The sequence below is a fragment of the Engystomops pustulosus genome, chromosome 1, assembly GCF_040894005.1.
Source record: "Engystomops pustulosus chromosome 1, aEngPut4.maternal, whole genome shotgun sequence".
In the NCBI taxonomy this organism is placed as follows: domain Eukaryota; kingdom Metazoa; phylum Chordata; class Amphibia; order Anura; family Leptodactylidae; genus Engystomops; species Engystomops pustulosus.
In genome coordinates this window covers 243955508-243974548 of record NC_092411.1, presented here as the reverse complement: position 1 = coordinate 243974548, position 19041 = coordinate 243955508, and the positions used below count along the sequence as shown (strand labels likewise).

The window sequence follows — 19041 nt, the reverse complement described above, 5'->3', positions numbered from 1 at the left end:
TAGCGAGTGACACAATGCTGGTCAGGTTACTTACTTTCTGTACTTTTTTCCGAGGAGTAATCCCTCTCATATACAGAGTCCACATTTTTCTTCAGGGTTTGTACATTTATATTAAAAGAAACCTTTAAACTAATAGGTACCAACCAAAGCATAAGAGAAGTCTTGGAATAATGCTATCATATGATTTGAATACTAATATTATTGCTTATTACTATCATTTTTGACTCCATGGAGAAAATTGTCCAAAGGAGTGATATTTTATGCTATTACGGAAAGTCAATAAGCAGAATGAGACGGATTTAAATACTTCAAGTCTTCAAAACCTTCATGCATCAGTTCATTCATTAAGTCCATTCAATTTAATCCAGGTTAGTCTCAAGCATGAGGAACTGCACAACATTTACAACATCTATGTAGCATGGGTAACAAGCTCCATGTGCCGTGGTGTCATATTTAAAAAAGGATAAAATAAAAAATATTGAAATGGAGGTGATAATCCAGATGATGGAAGTCGATGGACGGTAGATATCCTTGCATTAATATGGTTTGGTTATGAGGTCGCTGTGTTTGGAAATAATTATAATTCGCCTTCCAGATCAACGTGAAGGAGATGACTGTCCTGAGCGATCCTCCAGATCCATATAAGTAGAAAAAACAGTGTCACTTTCACCTGCTGAAGCTCTTTAATGGACAGTGTCCAAGGGAAGTTCCTTAGTCAGAACCAAACTGACGTCCCCTTAGCAACATACACTCTACCTGTTTGTGTTCTCCCCTGGAGGGCATCACAGCTCTGCTGCTAAATACACACCCTCCTCCCTCCATTTATTTAACACTAGATCAGAGCTGTCAGTCACCTAAACCACAATGGAGGAAGTGGGATCACTGCATTCCCACACATTGTGCGCTACTGAGCTGAAGCTTACATAGCACAAAGCAGCACTGAGTTGTTTACGTCTGCAAGATACAGTAAGAACAGTGACACATTAATAACTAGCGCAGTGTATTATTTAGATGGAGAGTATTGCCAAACCAACCCGGTGCATAAAAGACAATAACATGAGGTGGAGATAAACTTTGATCATAAGCTACTTTGTGATGAGGGCTGTATTTACTGTATTTAGGTGCATAATCATGTTGGGGGAAATTTATCATAAGTCTCTTAGAGCAGAACTGTTCGAGTTGCTCGTGGCAACCAATCAGAGCTCAGATTTATTTTTCCCACAGCTGTTTATAAAATTAAAGCTGAGCTCTGATTGATTTCGATGGGCAACTAGAACAGTTTAACCTCAGAAACTTAAATCTCCCCCGTTGTGCCCTCATCATTGCTTGAAAATGAAAAAGGCTTTGATTTGTTAAATGTTTTTCTAATTAAAGAATGTATCCACTTCCAGCAAATTGATTTTGTTTGTCTAATGAAAAGTTATACAATTTTCTTATATACTTTCTGTATGAATGACTCCGAGGGGCAGATTTATCAAGCTGTCTAAAAGTCAGAATATTCTTAGTTGCCCATGGCAACCAATCACAGCTCTTCTTTAAAATATTCATGAGCACTGGTAAGATGAAAGCTGAGCTGTAATTGGTTGCCATGGGCAACTAAGACTTTTAGACAGCCTGATAAATCTGCCCCTGTGTTTTCTAGATCTTGCTGTCATTCTGCAGGAAGCTTCATTGTTTACCTCCGGTAAATTTAAAAAAAGGTCCAAGGTCATGTGATGTCCAATGTGAACAGCTCAATATATATCACATGGGTCTGATTACTCTCTGTGATACTTACGGACCATGCACCAAATTTGCTAGCTTGCAGATTATAGGTCCATGAGGGAGATATGGTTAAAATGCACATATAATTGATTATGAGAGGCAATAACCTCATTGCGATACCACCACGTCCTTCACTGGAGAAGAGGAGCCAGGACGGAAAGGAGCCTTTTGTAGGAATATTACATTTACAATAAAGTGAGTTACGTCCAGTAAAGCTATTTATTATCTTTTATATGGAACCAGTCAGACAATCAAGGGAAACTCTATTAGCAAGAAGTCATTGGGGGCCATGTATCTTTATTACACTAATAATGAAGACAAAAGCTTTCAAACCCACCAAACACATGGTTACATGTATAATGCATGTGTTTCTGTAATGCGCTTAAAAACGCATCTCAAATGCCACATGTGACCGCACCCTCTTGGGGTCTCCCTGGGGTGTGACTAGAGAGCTTAAAACTACGGGCCACTGCCTCAAATCCAAAATTTACAGTAGTGTCCATTCCTGTACATATACCCATCACATGGCTTAGTCTTAAAAAAAAGCCACCTGCCAGGTCAGGAAAAACTAATCCTGTATCAGAAGAAAAAAGACATACATACATTCATACATAAGACGCAAAAAAGACTAAGATACATGTCCCACAATAACTCTAAAACATTTAACATTTTCACCCATAGCTGTTTAACAGAAGTGTTTTCCAACGAAAAAGAAAATTTTACTCAGTGTTATTGCTGTTTTAGATCCTATCACTCACTAGTTTGCTCAGTGCAAAATCCCAGGGTGTGGGCAGGGACTCACTAAGCAGACACATTGGGGCAGATTTACTTACCCGGTCCAGTCGCGATCCAGCGGCGCGTTCTCCAACGCTGATTCGGGTTCTGCCGGGATTCACTAAGGTTGTGCGTCCGATGTCCTCTAGGTGTCGCTGCTGCGCAGAAGTCCGCCGGATTTCACCTCCTACATCTTGGTGTATGTGAGTGCTATTTTGGCAACACATTTTTTTTTTTTAAATTCCGGGGCTTTTCCGAATCCGTCGGGTTTTCCATCGGCCACGCCCCCCGATTCCTGTCGCGTGAAATCCCGGCGCCGATGCGCCACAATCCGATTGCGTGCGCCAAAGTCCCAGAGCAATTCGGCGCAAATCGGAAAAATTTGGGAAACCCGGCGGAAAAGTGCAATTCGGACCCTTAGTAAATGTGCCCCATTATGATCCCTCTAATTCTAGAGAGATGAGACAGATGAGAGATACATGAGATCCATGAGCTGCCTATTACACACTATCAGCTCTGTTACATCTCTGTTGTCACAGAAATTTGAGTGCCTCCCCCTTTCCCCAGATCACTTATTACCTTGTAGTTTGCAGCTCCCTTCCGCTCGTAAAGTCCTGGCAGGTAGTGGATCAGTGTATGTCTCTGAGCTTTGTGCAGGGGGCGTGGCTACAGGCTCAGACCAGAAAAACACTGAAACTCAGCAAGCACGGAAAAATCCAAGATGGCGGCCCGACCCTAAAGTTACAGGGTCGTGTCTCGGGAAAACTAAAATGTGTACACCAGGACTGATAGAGACAGGTTGGACTTAAATCTGTGAAATGCTGTATTTTTGTTAATAACAGTGAATTAGAGAATGTGTTATTTTGTTATCCTGAGAACATATAAGAAACTTGTCTTCGTGAGAAAACCCCTTTAATTATATTAATAAATCCATAAATAAGAGGCACCAACAGAAAAAAAAGATACAATAAAGTTAATAAATAATTGTTCGTTAATCGTTTTATAGATCTTTATGAGTTTATTTTATAATGATTCTGATGCATCCTCGTTGTTCTTCCTATCTTGACAGGGACCAATATTGAGCAATCTATTGTAGAAGAAACTAAGCAAAGGACAGACCAGAAAGTATTTCCCTTCCAAACTATGAAGCACCCACCAGTTTATGGTGGGGTGCAGCAGGGGAAGCAGTTTTGGCTGGATTTATTATTAGGAGTTATGAAGCCTAGTCACCACCACTGATTCATGAAGCCTTCATTGAAGAAGTATAACGAGACCTGATACTGACCATTAAAAAATTTACAGAACTAAACAAGACCAATGAAAAATATTTCTTAATAGCAGCTTCACCCCAGTACAAAGCATTAGAGGCTCAGTAGCAGGTACACACCTTTTATGTGAAACTACCATTGTCCTGAAACAGAACTCTGTGCAACCTGGTATTGTTTTCAAAAACAATGCAAGAAAAAATAAAGTAGACAAAATACTTCATAAACATGTCCTATGTCTCGGAGGCTAAAGAATTGGAATCTGTTTCTAAATTGCATCATCATTGAAGCACTTTTTCATGTGGAAATTTGGAAATAATTTACAACATAATAGCTATGCAAACAAAACCTTTTTATTTGCATAGATGAAAATTAATTAATCAAAACTGTAAACAATATAATTTATCTGTGATCTTTATGTCTATGACTTAAAATTCACCACAGACTGTAGGAGCATAGTCAGAAACATAACCAAGTGTCTGTGTTATAAATCAAACTACAGGAATAAACCAAATTATTCCAGGGGTGAAGCAGAGGCAGTGTCCAGAACCAAGGCCTTGATCTGGTCGGGGTAGATAAGGAGTGAAATTAGGAGTAGCACTGCAATACAGGATATAAAACTCTGAATGATTAAACCCTCAAATATAAATCTAGACAAGGCATTAGGCTTCCAGGATTGATGTCATCAGTCGTCTTTTTGTGCCTAAAATTATCTGAGACCAGGAGTGGATGCAAAGAAGAAAGCGTCCGATTGCCTCACAAACATGAAGTGACCATCAGTAAAAGCCAATCAGGTTAGGTAAGAAACACTACTGAACCAGAAGAAGTGCAAATAACATTTTACAATATAAAATATGATAAATTAAGGATTTCATACATACCTTTATCAGTCTACCTGATGAAGTGAAGCATCTTCGTATCCCAATAACAGTATTTTCTTTAAAGAACTGTAATTTTGCTTCATTCCTCTTCCTGTCTGGTATATTAGCAGTGCGACTCCTCTGAATATAATCCATATCATTGATCTACGAATTCTGATTCTATTGTTAAGTCTATAAGTTGTACCACTAGGCACTCTTCATTTATCTATAGATCTGTTGAGGAAGACAAATATAGCAATTTAAAGGTAAAATGTACACCAGTGTCTGACATATCCTATGACAATTTACAATGTGGTCTTAAAGGGGTTTTCCCATGAAAGAAAATTCTCAAATCTCAACTCCCTAGTGATGTTTACACAATAAAAATAATTTTTAACCCCTTACTTTACAATTTTAGTCAGTTTTATTGCTGTATTAGCTCCTATCACTCAGTGATGATCGGTGTAAGATTGCAGAGTGTGTTTGGGGTTTCATGTTGCGGCAACCGTGTAAGCGCAACACAAAACTGGCACAAACACTACATAAATACATGTGCAAGCAGTTTGGACATGTATTTATGTGCAAAGTGCCCCAGAAAACTGCCACAGCTAGCTCGATAAAAGTGGGCCAATGTCTACAGTCAGCAGGTAGAATTCAACAACCAGTTTGCATCAAGTCCTACATTTCAATGGCCCACAATTATCAAAACTAGTGTGGTCTGTACTATGTGCAGTTTGCCTGTGGAGTGTGCAGGGTGCCACAGATCAGGGGCGTCACTAGGTCAAATGATCCGGGGCCCGTGCCCCGGATCTTTTGACCTGTGCCCCGAATGTCAGCTGTCCGGGGTGATTTCCCCACTCTCATCGCTATCTACGTCCTCAGGACATAGATAGCGATGAGCACTGTAGTGGGGAAGGAGCCCTCAGCTCCATTCACCAGTGCAGGGAGCAGGAGACGCGATCACACAGCGTCTCCTGCTTCTAGCAGTTCACTACAGCTGCCGGGAGACGCCGGGTGATGACGTCACCGCCCCTCAGTCTTGTGAGAAGACAGACGGAAGACAAGGGTGAGTGTGTTTTTGTTTTTCATCCTGTGTGTATGGGGGGAAGGGGGGGGACTTTTTAGAGGCTGTGGAAAACATTGAGGAGACTGTGGGGACTTCTACAGGGGGCTATGAGGACATGGGGGGGGCTGTGGGGCACATTACCTGCGGCTGAGGGCTAATGGGGGCTATGAGGACATGGGGGACTGTGGAGAACATTACAGGGTACTGTGGAGGACATGAACAGGGGCAATGAGGACATGAAAGGGGGCTGTGAGGACATGGTAGGCGGAGCTGTGGGGACATCTGGGGGGGGGGTTCTGGGGCACGTTACCTGCGGCTGAGGGCTATGAGGAGATGGGGGACTGTAGAGAACATTACAGGGGACTGTGGAGGACATGAAAGGGGGTTATGAGGACATGGGGGGGGGGGCTGTGGGGCACGTTACCTGCGGCTGAGGGCTAATGGGGGCTATGAGGACATGGGGGACTGTAGAGAACATTACACAGGACTGTGGAGGACATGAAAGGGGCTATGAGGACATGAAAGGGGGCTATGAGGACATGAAAGGGGGCTATGAGGACATGGGGGACTGTGGAGAACATTACAGGGTACTGTGGAGGACATGAACGGGGGCAATGAGGACTTGGGGGGGGGGCAATGAGGACATGGGGGCTGTGAGGACATGGGGGGGGCTATGAGGACATGGGGGACTGTAGAGAACATTACGGGGGACTATGGAGAACATTACATGGGACTGTGGAGGACATGAAAGGGGGCTATAAGGACAGTACAGGGGGCTGCGGAGGACCTTTTTTGGGGCTATGAGGACATTACAGGGGGCATTTTTGGTGGCATACGGCTGCCATAGGAGTGTCCGGTATGGTGAGCACACTTTTGCGCCACCTTGCCATCGTTGGAAAAAAGATCTTTCCGGACAGAACAGTTTGGCTGCACGACTTCATATGGAGAGGGGAGGAATAAGGAACACTCCCAGCTCTTCTTCAGCAGTCCTGGCCCAGGTGTCGCTTGCATGTGTGTGTAAAATGGGTTTTAGAGTAAAGAATAGAAAGTGTTTGAACATAAGATTTCTGTGTGGTAAACTCCCCAGGGGTGACCAGTGGCTGAAGAGGAGACGTAGGGATGCCGGGCCTAATGGAGAAGATCGAGAAACAACTACACGTCACCTTGTGATAGATGTAATAGGTAGGGATTTCTCCTGTGTTTTCTGTAGCTGTTAGGTACAGTTGTTATTGGCACAACTATACGTGAAGGGGGTTATGTACAAGATACACTACTGAAAATTTGGTACATATGCATTGGGGCCTGTGCCCCGGATCTTTTGCGACCCTAGCAACGCCCCTGCCACAGATTCATCAAAACTGGGGCACAGTCTTCATGAATCTTGCGCCCCCTGCACTGCTCGGGAAGTGTGTTCCATTTCTTTGGTGCACTTTGTTAATGCTACAGATTTGTGGTGCAGTAATAAATGTGCCGCAAACTCCGGCTTAGCACAAACGCTCCTTTAAGTGCATATTTTTTCTGTCTTGTCAGGCACAACGCAGCCGCGACACAAAACTGGCGCAGACACTTTATAAATACATGTGCAGGCAATTTCTACGTTTTTTCAGTCAGAAAACTGGTGCCAACACTTTATAAGGCTTTTCATAGAAGGAAATAAATAATAAAAACTTTTTAGCCAAATAACAGTAATATAAACAATTACGTGCCACTGAATTATTTCAGTATTTTTCACATAACCCCTTGTACAGTGCACATGCAGAACACAATACATTATCGAAAAATGTAATTGTAATAAACACAGTTGGAGAAAGCAAGGGTTGAACTGCAGTTTCTGGGGCCACACGCATTTCTATGCTTGGAGGGTCAGTAATACATAGATATTGCTCCCTGCTCTTCTTTAGCTTTATACTGCTAATCCCAATGACATCGCTGTGATCTCCACTGATTGGGTTGCTTCATGGTAAAATCCGCCCCCAGGAGAAAGTCCCACAAATAAAAGTTTATGTAAAAGTATTCTTCTTTTCTTAGTGTTATGGTACCACAGTTTTCTGAACCATCGTAGAAGTTTGTTCAGAACATAAGAAGAAACAGACATCTATATACAATAAGAAATGACTTACTTTTCCCGCTGTCATCGTATTATCTGTCTCTTCCTATCATAATAGTGATGAGCGGAGACCTGGAGTATTCCTCTACAACATGCTACTTGTTATAAGCAGACAGAGGTTTGCTTTCTGATGTGAAGGCAGCAGTAGGCTGAGCAGCCTTAAGTATTCATTCCTATGGAAACACACATAATACACCAGAGAGAGAAGGTTGGGGGAGAAGGCCAGGCTCTAAAAATCCCTTTCAGACATCTACACACCATGTAGGTGAAAGGGCTTGTAAAATATGTCCACTACATTGAACATCTCTAAGCAAAAAATGCAGAAGCCCACAATGAGACAATCACTAATGTTACCTACATGTAATACCACGGAGTTATTATATGTATTTATAACCCATCCTGAAATATTTGGCAGAGAATTTTTTTGACTAGTTTCTTCAATGCTGTAATTCTGACACAAATATTGTTTAATTGGAGACCGCATATGCAGTGGGACTGTGGATTACGAGCATAGTTTGTTCTGGGATTCTGCTAATAATCCAATCCACTTGTATATCAAAGCAAGGTTTCGCATAGAAGATCATTGAAAAGCAGATGATTAGTTCCATAACCAGAATATGGTCATGTATAGCAGCATTTAACCCCTTTATATCTTTTTTACTTCAATATTGCATTTTACATTTCTTTTGTGAGAGGGAGGTACACTACAGTAGAGGGTGGGGAAGGCTTACATAATGCCCGTATAGCAAACTTTGCTTGTTAATCAAGTTTCATTTTTTTGGTAAATTCAGGCCGTCTTCTAAATCATTTGTAGACTGGGTTACTCATAATCCAAGGTCTACAAAACTAGCAATTCATCTAATCTGGATTATAATAATTTCTGTCTAGTATCAGTATAATCAGGGCCAGCACCAGCAGAGCTGCTTGGGGGGCCCATATAAGGCTGTGCATAAAGAATCCATGGTGGTGAGGGGGGTTGTATGTAATGAATCTAATGAATCCATAGGCGGTGAGGGGGGATTTATTATAAAATAACCAAGAGTGGACAGTTTGGTATGATAAACTAGGGAATATTTTAGGGGACAAGAGACTGTTCTGAATTTTTAATACCAACACGTGAGTTCACTGCAAAGGGGCCCACTGAGGCTATAATACAGTATAATAATAATAGCCTTTATATAACATCAACATTTCTCCAGCACATTATACAAACCTTATACATTGATAAATACCAAACACAGAGCAAGATCCGTCCCATGAGAGTTTATAGTACAAATGGAATATAGGTGACACAATGGGGCACATTTACTAAGGGTCCTCAGCCGCGAATCCGTCGGGTTTTTCCTGAATATTTCCTCTTTGCGCTGTATTTCACGGGATTGTGGCGCACGCGATCGATTTTTGGCGCAATCGCGCCGACTTTCGCGCGACAGAAATCGGGGGGGGGGGGGCGTGGCCACCGGACAACCCGAAGGATTCGGAAAAACCGCAGAATTTAAAAAGCCATTTGTGTCGCAAGATCAAGCACTCACATACACCAGAAAAAAGCAGGTGAACTCCAGCGGACCTCGGCGCAGCAGCGACACCTGGTGAATATCGGCGCACGGACCTTAGTGAATCCCGGCAGAACCCGAATCAGCGTCGGAGAACCCGCCGCTGGATCGCGACTGGACCGGGTAAGTAAATGTGCCCCAATAGGTACAGAAAGTATTCAGACCCTTTCATTGTTTTCATTCTTTGTTTCATTGCAGCCAATTGGTAAAATCCAAAAAGTTAATTTATTTCTCATTAATGTACACTAATGTACACAATGGGGCAGATTTACTTACCCGGTCCTTTCGCGATCTCTGCGCTGGATTCGGGTCCGGCCGGGATTCATCAAGGCAGTTCCCCCGACGTCCACCAGGTGGCTCTGCTGCGCTGAAGTTCCCTGAAATGCACTGAAGTTCACGATCCTATCCTGGATGAAGGAGAGTGCAAGCTCCGCGACACAATTTCCTTTTTTAAATGCAGCGGTTTTTCCGAATCCGTCGGGTTTTCGTTCGTCCGCGCCCCCGATTTCCGTCACGTGCATGCCGGTGCCGATACGCCACAATCCAATCCCGGGGCCATTCAGGTACAATCGTCCCAAATCGGAAATATTCGGGTAACGCGTCGGGAAAACGCGAATCAGGCCCTTAGTAAATGACCCCCAATGTTCACCGCAGAAATGTAGATATTTTTGCTAATTTTTAAAAAAAGAAAAACTGAAATATTACATGGTGATAAGTATTCAGCCCCTTTGCTCAGTATTGAGTAGAAGCAGCTTTGGAGCTGAGTCTTCTAGGGAAGATGCAACAAGTTTTTCAAACCTGGATTTGGGGCTCCTCTGCCTCTTGCAGATCCTCTCCAGTTCCCTCATGTTGGATGGTGAACGTTAGTGGTGAACGTTAGTGTTCACCTAGGCAAAGCCCTACTGCAGTGTGGAACGCCAAAATTATTGAAAGTATGTTCTAATGGACTGGTGGGAGGATAAACAGTAAGAAAAAAAATGATTTCTATGCATTTTTTAACAAGTGAGGAATAAACTGCCTTTGGGTCGTGAACCCAGTGGGGGTCTAACGACCAAAACCGGGGGTCGCCTGAAGCCATCGGAGCCCCAATTTTATTGCGTTTTTACTGCAAATCGCATGGTTTGCGGTCCCTGCAACATGACGAACTGTAATGCGGGGTCACAGCATTAGAACGTTTGAGAACCACTGTTTTAAAGGATCAAGAGGATATGTGTCAGGATATCTCTGTACTTGGCCACATTCATCTTTCCTTCAATTGCAACCAGTTGTCTTGTCTCTGCAGCTGGAAAACACCCTATAGCATGTTTCTGCCACCGCCATGTATTGCTGTTGGGATTGTATTTGGAAGGTGATGAGCAGTGCCTGTTTTTCTACACACATACCATTTAAAATTAACACCAAAAGTTTAATCTTCGTCTTATCAGACCAGAGAATCTTGTTTTTCATAGTCTGATCCTGTGGTTCTTCTTTACCTCTCTCACCAAGGCTCATCTCCCACGATTGCTTAGTTTGTGTCACGGGTGCTCCCGCGATCCCTGTCTCGGATCGCGGGTGCATCCGTGCTCCTCCGTGTGTCCCCGCTGCTGCCCGGTCTCACTCACCTCTCCCGGCTCCTGCTCTTCCCTGGACTGCTGTGCGCGCATGTCCCCGCCTCCTAGGGCGCGCGCGGCTCCTTCCGAAAATTTACAGGGCCAGCGCACTGCTAATTGGTACACTGGCTGAACACCTCACCTTTAAGAATCCTGCCTCTTCCTGTGTTCCCTGCCGGATCTTTGTGCCTCACAGCCTAAGAGAAAGCTTCCTGGTGATTATCTGCGTTCCTGTGTATTCCTGCGTTCCTGTGTATTCCTGCGTTCCTGTGTAATTCTGCATTCCTGTGTAATTCTGCATTCCTGTGTATCTCCGCTCCCGAGTCCTGTGTTCCTGTGTTACCCGAGTTCCTCCGTGTTGCTGTGTTCCGTGTGCCTGTGTTCCCGTTCCCACCTGCCTGGACTTCCCGTTGCTGACCTCGGATTTGGACTTGACCTCGTATCTCTGCCGCCTGCTCTGACCCCGAGCCTGGACCTGACTACGAGACTGTCTTCTGCTAAGGTACCTCAACCTCGGCTGCCACCGCGGGCTGGTCACGCCTGGGAACGACCTGGTGGTATCCTGTCGCAGCAAGTCCAACCCGCTTTGCGGCGGGCTCTGATGAAAACCAGGTGCCCCTTCGATTCCGGTCCTAGGTGTCGGCTAGTTCCATCTCCCGCGGTGGTCCAGAGGATCCACTGATCCTGACAGTTTGGCAGTTCGAGGAAGAGTTGTGGTTGTCCTAAACCTCCTTCATTTAAGGATTATGGAGGCCACTGTGCTCTTAGGAACCTTCAGTGCTGCAGAAATTCTTTTGTAACCTTGGTCAGATCTGTGCCTTTCCACAATTCTGTCTCTTAGCTCCTTGGGCAGTTCCTTAGACCTCATGAGTTTCAGGTGTGCCTTTCCTAATAAAGTTCAATCAGTTTAATTAAACACAACTATGCTATAGTGATGGTTGACTTTCTGGAATTTTCTCGCATCTGTGCAAAGGATCGTTGGAGTTCACTTTTCAGTTCTTGGTTACCTCTCCTACGAAACCCTAATGACTCAGGTGGGGTGGTCAATTATAGAAAGGGGTTTGGTTGTTCCAAAATTCTTCCATTTGAGAACTATTGAGGTCACTTTGTTCTAGGAAACTTTTAATGCAGCAGAACAGTTTTTGTCCAAGAAATAAAAGATGTAGAAAGCCAACACTCGTTTCTTATTCCATTTTAATATTATGAAATAAATAGTACATTTTAATGGAAAAGGAAACGAGTGATGGATTTCCACATGTTTCATTCCTTTAATTATTTGATCGTCCGACAATACTTTTTCTCTCCGGGCACTAGGCTCTACAAGAAGACGCCAAACTACGTATTACACGTGGAACTGTCGTGAGTGAGCGGACGCTCAGTTCATTTTGCTTGTACCCATCTCTATCTGATATATTTACCCCAAATAATGTATATGTAGAGGGCAGATCCAATGGTACTGTGTGAAGGACTCCAGGGTATTAAGGTCATAGCCATTACACGCCTTTCATGTCACTATTTGCCCCCAGAAGAACTATTACAGACAGTAACTACATCTTTTGTCCATTCATGCATTGAACACCTGTAAATGTTGTTTGACATTTATCTGATGCTCTTGTATCATGGACATTCCTGTTACATGTTCCCATTGTCTATGAAACATTTAAAAACAAGTTTTAACAAAGACATCAATGTAATCTTTAGTTATGAAGATGTAATTAGTGACTTATGTAACCGATCCTTTCTCTGTGGTTAATTTATCTCCTAGGAACTTGCATTGTTTACTGGAAACTAAAATAGCCTTTAAATAGATAAAAATAATCGCAATTTCATGCAATGTTCTAGAAATTGTGGTTATTTCAGTACTTCTATGCCAGAAACTGGTCAAGAAGCACTTATAAAATCCCCCATTAAGTTTACAATGACACAACAACTTGAGGAATCTATCTAAAAAAGATACATTGGGGCACATTTACTTACCCATCCGGAGGAGTTCACCTAAAGTGCATTGTCCGACGATCATGCACTGGGCCGCGATTCACTAACATTGTGCGCCGGATATCCTGCATGTGTCGCTTCCCTGATCAAGTACGACAGAGTTCACGTTCTTCTTCCTGGTGCTTGTAAGTGCTTGATCTTGTGACATAATTTCAATGTTAAATCCCACGCTCAGTCCGAATCAGTTGGATCGTACGACCCCCCCCCCCCCCCTATGAAAGCGCCAAAATCCGATCACGTGTGACACAATCCCTGGTTAAATACCTGTCACAGCCCTGCAAATCCCGAAAACGTAGGAAAATCTGATTAAAGTGCGTCCGCGGACCCTTAGTAAATAAGCCCCAGTATGTTCCAATGGCTTAACCTCAAATCAACTTGTATACATCAGAAAATATCCATACGCAAAAAATGGAAAGTTCCTACTGCGTTTTCGGATATGTATGTGGTTAAAGCACACACATTGCAGAAAGATAACACACAGAATTTAAGATGATCTGCAGAATTTTAAATTCCACAACACATCAGTTCTGAAGTGTACAGAGCTATGTATTCTGCTCAAATTCATTTAAGGGTGAGTTCACATGTGGCAGTAACAACAGCTGAGAAGAGGAGATTTGCCTAATTACATTGCTGTTAACATTTCGTTTACAAAAAGCATGCTTTATGTGATAACATAGTGTTAACAAATGAATAAGTGAACACATGCATGAACATAGTGTTAACACATGAGTTTTGTGGACAGCAATTTAATCAGGAAAATCTCCTCTTATCAGCTGTTGTGATGTGCTTGAAAACACAAGCATTAATGCCCCATGTGAACGCAGTCTCAATGCTGCAAAACTTGCATTTGGTTGTCTGGCGTGCATAGCTGCTGTGACTCACCTGCGCCCTGGATATAGCTTCAATATAATCTGACACCTCACTGACCCCCTGATCTATTCTATCTAATAATATATATATACAGTCCCCAACTTAAGGACACCTGACTTACAGATGCCCCTACCTATAGACGGACCTCTCTGCCCACTGTGACCTCTAGGTAAGGTGTCTACAGTAAACTTTAAAGGACATCCACCATCTGATTAGTGATGGTAGACTGTGCTCACATGCATGCTCATTACCTCTAGGGGAGGATGGTAGCATTTTTCATTAATTCCAGGACATCTATTATATGGAGAAATTAAGTTTATAAAAATATCTATCTGAGCGCCTCATGGCTCCTCCGTCTCCCATGCACGCTCCCCGCCTACTTTATATTCACTGCTAGTCCCTCCCACTTATGGCAGACGGCCGATGATGATGACGGGCAGCTGTCTGCAAAATTTGCGTATGCGCAACATGTCCATCCTTGTGCAGCCGCACTAGTAACCTAATTTACATATTTTTATGAACTTAATTTCTCTGTAATACAGATGTCCCCGAATTAATGAAAAACAATGCCATTCACGCCTAGAGGTAACAAGTGTGCATGTGAGGACAGTCTACCATCAGTGATCTGGTAGGTGTCCAACACAGGCTGAAGTGCAATGTCAGTCACACCTTGTAGACAGTTGTGGTTCTGTTTTTGTCATCCTATGTAACCCATTCAAAAAACAAAGGTCAAGTTTCCAAGTGAGCAAGAAGTTTTAGGACAGACAGCATTTAACAGATCCCAGACAAGTGCTAAGGAGGGAAGTGCTTATTTAAGAACAATACAATATCGATCATCCTGACACATCTTGTGTAGTGTGTGTATGGCCTTGCTTTAAAAGTTATAGAATAGAATAGAATAGAATAGAATAGAATAGAATGCTTTATTGTCCCCATAGGGGAAATTGACTTTGTCACAACGACAACAGCAACACCTCCATTCATGATCACAATTGCACATATATACAAAACAGTAAGATACAACGTACATATACATATAAATAATAACAATTATTATAAAAGAGTCAATAAAAAGTTAAAAAGGAGAAAGACACAATGGTTACAGATATTAATGACTAATTACTTGCCCATGTTAACTAATACAATTGCCCTAGGTATAAAGGAGTTTTTAAAACGATTCGTTCTACATTTCATATGCAGAAACCGGTCACTAAATGTGCTACGTTGACCCATCAGTGTGTTATGTAATGGGTTTTTCTCATTACATACAATGCTCTCAATTTGGAGAGCATACGCGCACACAAGATTGACTCCCAATCCTCTATCTTAGTGCCAACAATTGAGTTCACCTTCCTAATCAGTTTCTTAAATTTGTTTAAGTCAGTCGTGCGAGCATTGTTTCCCCAACATACCACCGCATAGAATAAAACACTTCCAATTACAGACTGGTAAAAGGACAGCAACATCCTACGGTCCACATCAAAAGACCTGAGCGATCTTAAAAAGTACAGTCTCCCAGACGCCTTTTTATACAATTTCTCTGAATTTATATGCCACAATAACTTATCATCCAGATAAACACCCAGATACTTATAGTTTGTGACGCGTTCCACTGCGACACCCCTAATCTTTGTGGGCTCACCATCAGTATCACGTTCTTTTCGGAAACTGATTACCATTTCCTTGGTCTTAGATAGATTCAATTCCAAGCCATTTGTGTCGCACCATTCCGAGAACAGGTCAATGGTCGACCAATACTCAGACAAATCTCCCTCTTTTATACACCCTATTATTGCAGTGTCATCCGAATACTTCTGCAGGAAACACTCACTTCTATTTTTTTTTAAATCTGCAGTGTAGATGGTAAATAGAAACGGGGCAAGAACAGTCCCCTGTGGGGCTCCAATGTTACTCACAACCACATCCGACACCGTGTTTCCAATTTTCACCTTCTGCGGTCTTAATATCAGATAATTAAAGATCCACTGAATTAGGCCAGAACCAACCCCCATTTTCTCCAATTTCTGACATAAACGTTTCGGGATAATCCTGTTAAAAGCACTCCCAAAGTCGAAGAACATTATCCTGATCTCAGACCCCGGCCCGGCTTATAATTTAGGGTATTAAATCACTGTAACACTAATAATGGACTATGAGCACTAGATTGTCACCATAGACAATAACTTGTGGTGAGACATAACAGCTGTAGTTACATTTCCAGGCGGATTTCTTAAGTGTTTTTCACTACCTGTACTTCTATCCCATTTTAGCTTCCAATCTCACTAAAAAATACAAAGTTCCTCAATCAGATATGGAAATGTCTTATAAGACTAAAATAACAAAATTATTAGAACAAGTGATCGTCTTTATTTATAGAAAAAAAAACGAAAACATTGCCCTTGTACTCTTGCACAGCTTCCAGTCTTCTTGGGTATGAAGCCACAAGGTTTATATGCTTGGATTTGGGCATTTTCTGTTATTACTTTCTGAAGATTCTCTTTAGCTGAATGAAGACGAAGCTTTATGGAGATTGTGGGGCACATTTACTTACCCGTTCCTTGGAGTTCACCCAAAATGCACTGTCCGACGATAATGCACGGTAATGTGATTCACTAAGATTGTGCGCCCGATATCCTGCATGTGTCACTTCCTCGCTCAGGTCCGATGGAGTTCACCTTCTTCTTCCTGGTGCATGTTAGTGCATTGTCTTGCAACACAATTTGAAAGTTAAATCCCGCGCTCAGTCCGAATCAGTTGGATCATCTGACAGCACGCCCTCGATTTGTGTGGCATGGAAGCAGCGCAGATGTGCCATAAAAAACCGTTGTGTGCAGCATGATCCCAGCGCAGACACCTGTTAAATACCTGTCAAAGCCACACAAACCTAAAAACGGCACAAAGGTCACTTCAGGACATTCAAAGAGTTGTTCCTAAGGCACAATGATGTCCTGGCTGTGATTAGGGACATTGGGGGGCATTTATCACTCCTTCTACGTACAAGGCATGAAAAAGTAGCAAAAGTGTGTGACTAGGAAATAGTGAATTTTTCGTGCTTTCACCTCCCTCATGCCACTAAAAAAAGTGCTATAAGGTCCTCCAGGTTGTAGCTGAAATCTACTCCAGCCAAGAAATTGCAAACTCTGTGCAGCGCTGCGTAATCTGTGTGCGCTATATAAAGAATTATTATTATAGTTTTCATTCAGGCCGTAAACCTTTTAGCAATGCAAACGTATTGTGAACCAGTGCGTGGAGAATTAAGATTGATGCATGATTCCCCCCAATGCTTGTAGGATGGTGAGGTCTGAGTCTGAAGTTCAATAAGAATATCTCTGTACTCTGCTTCATTCAGATTTCCTTTAACTGTAACCAGTCACCACATGCTGAAAAAACCCGTCCACAGCAAGATAACACCATAATTCACTGTGGTGATAACAAGCAGTGCCTACTTTCTTCCAGATACAGGCGGTCCCCTATTTAAGGACACCTGACTTACAGACGACCCCTAGTTACAGACGGACCCCTCTGCCCCCTGTGACCTCTGGTGAAGCTCTCTGGATACTTTCCATTAGTCCCAGGCTGCAGTGATCAGCTGTAAGGTGTCGGTAATGTAAGGTGTTGATAATGTGAAAATCAATTGTCACAGGGGCAAAAATAATTATTGTCTGGAGCTACAATTATAGAATATACCAGTTTCGACTTACATACAGATTCAACTTAGGAACAAACTTATAACTGAGTTCAACCTTATTTTCCACTGACAGATTGGAATTTTATCTGTGAAATGCTGTATTTTTGTTAATAACAAGGAATTAGAAAATGTATTTTGTTATCCTGTGTACATTTGAGAAACTATGTATGACTATGCCTTTTTTAATGTTATGAAATAAATAGTAAGTTTTAATGGAATAGGAAACAAGTGCTGGATTTCCACATCTTTTATTCCCTTGGATCATTTGGTCGTCTGACAAGACTTTTTCTCTCAGTACACAAGACTCTACTAGAAGACGCCATACTATTACACGTGGAACTGTCATGAGCGGATGCTCGGTAAATTTTGCTTTTATGTTAGAACAGTTTTTGTACCCATCTCTTTATCTGTGCACGGATTGCCGGCATATGATTAATTTACCCCAAATAATGTATATGTAGAGGGCAGATCCAATGGTACTGTGCGAAGGACTCCAGGGTATTAAGGTCATAGCCATTACATGCCTTTCATGTCACTATTTGCCCCCAGAAGAACTATTACAGACAGTAACTACATCTTTTGTCCATTCATGCATTGAACACCTGTAAATATTGTTTGCCATTTATCTGATGCTCTTGTATCATGGACATTCCTGTTACATGTTCCCATTGTCTATGAAACATTTAAAAACAAGTTTTAACAAAGACATCAATGTAATCTTTACTTATGAAGATGTAATTAGTGACTTATGTAACCGATCCTTTCTGTGTGGTTAATTTAACTCCTAGGAGCTTACGTTGTTTACTTGAAATCAACATAGCCGATAAATAGTGCAATTACATAATGTGGTGCCCGGCATGATGAAAGGATTGTGCCACTTCCAAACTTTTACTTAAAGGGAACCTGTCATCAGAAATTGGCCTAACAAAACCACTACCAGTATGTTGTCAAGCAGGTGAGCAGCTTCTAGATAATGTTTACCAAAAATCAGCTTTGAAGTGAGATGTAAATTGGTAGTATAAAGTCACAGAGGCAGAGATTTTAATACTGAAGTCAAGCTCTTTCTTCCGCAGAAAGGTATCTTCACTGTAATTGATGGTCCTGCATCCAGAGACATCACTAACCAGATCTCCTGAAGTCCGAGGCACAATAAAAATCACAGAGGAGGAGACGTTCAGAGCTCCCCCCCCTTGATTTCAGTGTTAATCTCTCCACCTCCTTGACTTTATACAACCAATTTATATCTCACTTCAAAGTTGATTTTCTGGATGATGCCACCACAATGGGCCATGAAAGAAACAAAAACTTAAAGGTGTTACGCTACCTGACTATTTACTAGTAGTGGTTTATTAGGCCAATTTCTGTTGACAGGTTTCCTTTAAAGGGGTTGTAGATAACAAAATGATCAACGATGGTCCGACTGCTGAGACCTCACTGATCACGTTAATAGTATCCCCAGCAGTCCGGAGAATGGGGTCCTGTTCTCACTTATGGGTCGAGTAGAAGGACT

The 19041-nt window shown here is 42.3% G+C and overlaps 1 protein-coding gene across 4 annotated transcripts in view; it reads right to left on the bottom strand.

Moving 5' to 3' along the window:
- Positions 1-7978, bottom strand: part of LOC140076642 (uncharacterized) — a 47763-nt gene extending 39785 nt beyond the window's left edge. For 3 of the 4 annotated variants that reach the window (XM_072123258.1, XM_072123283.1, XM_072123267.1), the window contains exons 1-2: positions 7850-7978; positions 4685-4897 (exon numbers count right to left, since the gene is read on the bottom strand). In XM_072123258.1, coding sequence (XP_071979359.1) covers positions 4685-4819 — 135 coding nt within the window. In that variant the 5' untranslated portion in view covers positions 4820-4897; positions 7850-7978. Of the gene's footprint in view, positions 1-34; positions 736-4684; positions 4898-7849 lie in introns of those variants that run through there. The other variant, XM_072123275.1, reaches the window with a different exon arrangement.
- Between the last annotated feature and the right edge of the window lie 11063 nt (positions 7979-19041).